The sequence below is a fragment of the Petromyzon marinus genome, assembly GCF_048934315.1.
Source record: "Petromyzon marinus isolate PM22_M1 ecotype Great Lakes invasive population chromosome 77 unlocalized genomic scaffold, UKy_Petmar_22M1.pri1.0 chr77_unloc.1, whole genome shotgun sequence".
In the NCBI taxonomy this organism is placed as follows: Eukaryota; Metazoa; Chordata; class Hyperoartia; order Petromyzontiformes; family Petromyzontidae; genus Petromyzon; species Petromyzon marinus.
Window position 1 is genome coordinate 203044 of NW_027422621.1, and position 5000 is coordinate 208043.

General features: G+C 62.6%; 1 protein-coding gene across 1 annotated transcript in view; it reads left to right on the forward strand.

Annotated features, from left to right (window-relative positions):
• NF1 (neurofibromin 1) overlaps positions 1-5000 on the forward strand; it is a 331965-nt gene that overhangs the window by 56659 nt on the left and 270306 nt on the right. Inside the window, exon 19 of the mRNA XM_076058585.1 lies at positions 1310-1556. Coding sequence (XP_075914700.1) covers positions 1310-1556 — 247 coding nt within the window. The remainder of the gene's footprint in view (positions 1-1309; positions 1557-5000) is intronic.

The following is a 5000-nucleotide window of genomic DNA, read 5'->3' on the forward strand; positions in this document are numbered from 1 at the left end:
CTCCGTGTGTCTCACTCCGTGTGTCTCTCTCCGTGTGTCTCTCTCCGTGTGTCTCTCTCCGTGTGTCTCTCTCTGTGTATCTCTCTCCGTGTGTCTCTCTCCGTGTGTCTCACTCCGTGTGTCTCACTCCGTGTGTCTCACTCCGTGTGTCTCCGCGTGTCTCACTCCGTGTGTCTCTCTCTGTCTCTGTGTGTCTCTCTCCGTGTGTCTCTCTCCGTGTGTCTCTCTCCGTGTGTCTAACTCCGCGTGTCTCCGTGTGTCCCTCTCCGTGTGTCTCCGTGTGTCTCTCTCCGTGTGTCTCCGTGTGTCTCACTCCGTGTGTCTCACTCCGTGTGTCTCTCTCCGTGTGTCTCTCTCCGTGTGTCTCTCTCCGTGTGTGTCTCTCCGTGTGTCTCTCTCCGTGTGTCTCTCTCTGTGTGTCTCTCTCCGTGTGTCTCCGTGTGTTTCCGTGTGTCTCTCTCCGTGTGTCTCCCTGTGTCTCCGTGTGTCTCTCTCCGTGTGTCTCCGTGTGTCTCCGTGTGTCTCTCTCCGTGTGTCTCTCTCCGTGTGTCTCCGTGTGTCTCCGTGTGTCTCTCTCCGTGTGTCTCCGTGTGTCTCTCTCCGTGTGTCTCTCTCCGTGTGTCTCTCTCCGTGTGTCTCTCTCCGTGTGTCTCTCTCCGTGTGTCTCTCTCCGTGTGTCTCTCTCCGTGTGTCTCTCTCCGTGTGTCTCTCTCCGTGTGTCTCTCTCCGTGTGTCTCTCTCCGTGTGTCTCTCTCCGTGTGTCTCTCTCCGTGTGTCTCCGTGTGTCTCTCTCCTCGTGTCTCCGTGTGTCTCCGTGTGTCTCACTCCGTGTGTCTCTCTCCGTGTGTCTCTCTCCGTGTGTCTCTCTCCGTGTGTCTCCGTGTGTCTCTCTCCGTGTGTCTCTCTCCGTGTCTCTCTCTCCGTGTGTCTCCGTGTGTCTCTCTCCGTGTGTCTCCGTGTGTCTCCGTGTGTCTCACTCCGTGTGTCTCTCTCCGTGTGTCTCTCTCCGTGTGTCTGTCTCCGTGTGTCTCCGTGTGTCTCTCTCTGCGTGTCTCCGTGTGTCTCCGTGTGTCTCACTCCATGTGTCTCTCTCCGTGTGTCTCCGTGTGTCTCTGCGCCTCTCACTCCGCGTGTGTCCGTGTGCCTCTCACTCCGTGTGCCTCTCACTCCGTGTGCCTCTCACTCCGTGTGCCTCTCACTCCGTGTGCCTCTCACTCCGTGTGCCTCTCACCTCTTCCCTCCTCCTCCTCGTCCTCCTCCTCCTCCTCCTCGTCCCCCTCCTCCTCCTCCTCCTCCTCGTCCTCCTCAGGAGAAGGCGACGCTGGGCAGCGGGGCTTCGAGCTGCCGTCAGGCGCAGGCTGCCCTGGAGGGCTGCCTGCACGTCTACCTGTGGAGTCCGCACGTTGAGGCGGTGCTCGTCGCTATGTCCTGCTTCCGGCACCTGTGCGAGGAGGCCGAGGCGCGCTGCAGTGCCGAGGAAGTCTCCGTGCACCACGTGCTGCCCAACTACACCACCTGCATGCAGTTCGGCTCTTCGGCGAATCTCGTCTCGACGGGTGACGGGGGCTTGGGGCGGGGTGTTGTTTTGGAGGGGGTGTGTGTTGGTTTGGGGGGGTGTTGGTTTGGGGGGGTGTTGTTTGGGGGGTGTTTGGGGGTTGGGTGTGGAGAGAGGAGAGAGGGAGAGAGAGGAGAGAGAGAGAGAGACGCGGGGTGGAGAGAGAGAGAGAGAGACGGGGAGAGAGAGACACGGGGAGAGAGACGCGGGGGGAGAGACGCGGGGAGAGAGAGACACGGGAGAGAGACGCGGGGAGAGAGAGACACGGGGAGAGAGAGACACGGGAGAGAGATGCGGGGTGGAGGGAGACACAGGGAGAGAGACACGGGGAGAGAGAGACACGGGGGGAGAGACGCGGGGCGAGAGACGCGGGGAGAGAGAGACACGGGAGAGAGACGCGGGGAGAGAGAGACACGGGGAGAGAGATGCGGGGTGGAGGGAGACACGGGGAGAGAGACACGGGGAGAGAGACACGGGGAGAGAGAGACACGGGAGAGAGACGCGGGGAGAGAGAGACACGGGGAGAGAGAGACACGGGAGAGAGATGCGGGGTGGAGGGAGACACAGGGAGAGAGACACGGGGAGAGAGAGACACGGGAGAGAGACACGGGGAGAGAGAGACACGGGGAGAGAGAGACACGGGAGAGAGATGCGGGGTGGAGGGAGACACGGGGAGAGAGACACGGGGAGAGAGAGACACAGGGAGAGAGACACGGTGAGAGAGACACGGGGAGAGAGAGACACGGGAGAGAGATGCGGGGTGGAGGGAGACACGGGGAGAGAGACACGGGGAGAGAGAGACACGGGAGAGAGACACGGGGAGAGAGAGACACGGGGAGAGAGAGACAGGGGAGAGAGATGCGGGGTGGAGGGAGACACGGGGAGAGAGACACGGGGAGAGAGAGACACGGGAGAGAGACACGGGGAGAGAGAGACACGGGGAGAGAGACACGGTGAGAGAGACACGGAGAGAGAGAGACACAGGGAGAGAGACGGGGAGAGAGAGACACGGGGAGAGAGAGACACGGGAGAGAGATGCGGGGTGGAGGGAGACACGGGGAGAGAGACACGGGGAGAGAGAGACACAGGGAGAGAGACACGGGGAGAGAGAGACACGGGGAGAGAGAGACACGGGAGAGAGATGTGGGGTGGAGGGAGACACGGGGAGAGAGACACGGGGAGAGAGAGACACAGGGAGAGAGACACGGTGAGAGAGACACGGGGAGAGAGAGACACGGGAGAGAGATGCGGGGTGGAGGGAGACACGGGGAGAGAGACACGGGGAGAGAGAGACACGGGAGAGAGACACGGGGAGAGAGAGACACGGGGAGAGAGAGACAGGGGAGAGAGATGCGGGGTGGAGGGAGACACGGGGAGAGAGACACGGGGAGAGAGAGACACGGGAGAGAGACACGGGGAGAGAGAGACACGGGGAGAGAGACACGGTGAGAGAGACACGGAGAGAGAGAGACACAGGGAGAGAGACGGGGAGAGAGAGACACGGGGAGAGAGACACACGGGGAGAGAGACGCGGGGTGGAGAGAGAGAGAGAGAGACGGGGAGAGAGAGACACGGGGAGAGAGACGCGGGGGGAGAGACGCGGGGAGAGAGAGACACGGGAGAGAGACGCGGGGAGAGAGAGACACGGGGAGAGAGAGACACGGAGAGAGATGCGGGGTGGAGGGAGACACAGGGAGAGAGACACGGGGAGAGAGAGACACGGGGGGAGAGACGCGGGGGAGAGACGCGGGGAGAGAGAGACACGGGAGAGAGACGCGGGGAGAGAGAGACACGGGGAGAGAGATGCGGGGTGGAGGGAGACACGGGGAGAGAGACACGGGGAGAGAGACACGGGGAGAGAGAGACACGGGAGAGAGACGCGGGGAGAGAGAGACACGGGGAGAGAGAGACACGGGAGAGAGATGCGGGGTGGAGGGAGACACAGGGAGAGAGACACGGGGAGAGAGAGACACGGGAGAGAGACACGGGGGAGAGAGAGACACGGGGAGAGAGAGACACGGGAGAGAGATGCGGGGTGGAGGGAGACACGGGGAGAGAGACACGGGGAGAGAGAGACACAGGGAGAGAGACACGGTGAGAGAGACACGGGGAGAGAGAGACACGGGAGAGAGATGCGGGGTGGAGGGAGACACGGGGAGAGAGACACGGGGAGAGAGAGACACGGGAGAGAGACACGGGGAGAGAGAGACACGGGGAGAGAGAGACAGGGGAGAGAGATGCGGGGTGGAGGGAGACACGGGGAGAGAGACACGGGAGAGAGAGACACGGGAGAGAAGACACGGGGAGAGAGAGACACGGGGAGAGAGACACGGTGAGAGAGACACGGAGAGAGAGAGACACAGGGAGAGAGACGGGGAGAGAGAGACACGGGGAGAGAGAGACACGGGAGAGAGATGCGGGGTGGAGGGAGACACGGGGAGAGAGACACGGGGAGAGAGAGACACAGGGAGAGAGACACGGGGAGAGAGAGACACGGGGAGAGAGAGACACGGGAGAGAGATGTGGGGTGGAGGGAGACACGGGGAGAGAGACACGGGGAGAGAGAGACACAGGGAGAGAGACACGGTGAGAGAGACACGGGGAGAGAGAGACACGGGAGAGAGATGCGGGGTGGAGGGAGACACGGGGAGAGAGACACGGGGAGAGAGAGACACGGGAGAGAGACACGGGGAGAGAGAGACACGGGGAGAGAGAGACAGGGGAGAGAGATGCGGGGTGGAGGGAGACACGGGGAGAGAGACACGGGGAGAGAGAGACACGGGAGAGAGACACGGGGAGAGAGAGACACGGGGAGAGAGACACGGTGAGAGAGACACGGAGAGAGAGAGACACAGGGAGAGAGACGGGGAGAGAGAGACACGGGGAGAGAGAGACACGGGGGAGAGAGACGCGGGGTGGAGAGAGAGAGAGAGAGACGGGGAGAGAGAGACACGGGGAGAGAGACGCGGGGGGAGAGACGCGGGGAGAGAGAGACACGGGAGAGAGACGCGGGGAGAGAGAGACACGGGGAGAGAGAGACACGGGAGAGAGATGCGGGGTGGAGGGAGACACAGGGAGAGAGACACGGGGAGAGAGAGACACGGGGGGAGAGACGCGGGGGGAGAGACGCGGGGAGAGAGAGACACGGGAGAGAGACGCGGGGAGAGAGAGACACGGGGAGAGAGATGCGGGGTGGAGGGAGACACGGGGAGAGAGACACGGGGAGAGAGACACGGGGAGAGAGAGACACGGGAGAGAGACGCGGGGAGAGAGAGACACGGGGAGAGAGAGACACGGGAGAGAGATGCGGGGTGGAGGGAGACACAGGGAGAGAGACACGGGGAGAGAGAGACACGGGAGAGAGACACGGGGAGAGAGAGACACGGGGAGAGAGAGACACGGGAGAGAGATGCGGGGTGGAGGGAGACACGGGGAGAGAGACACG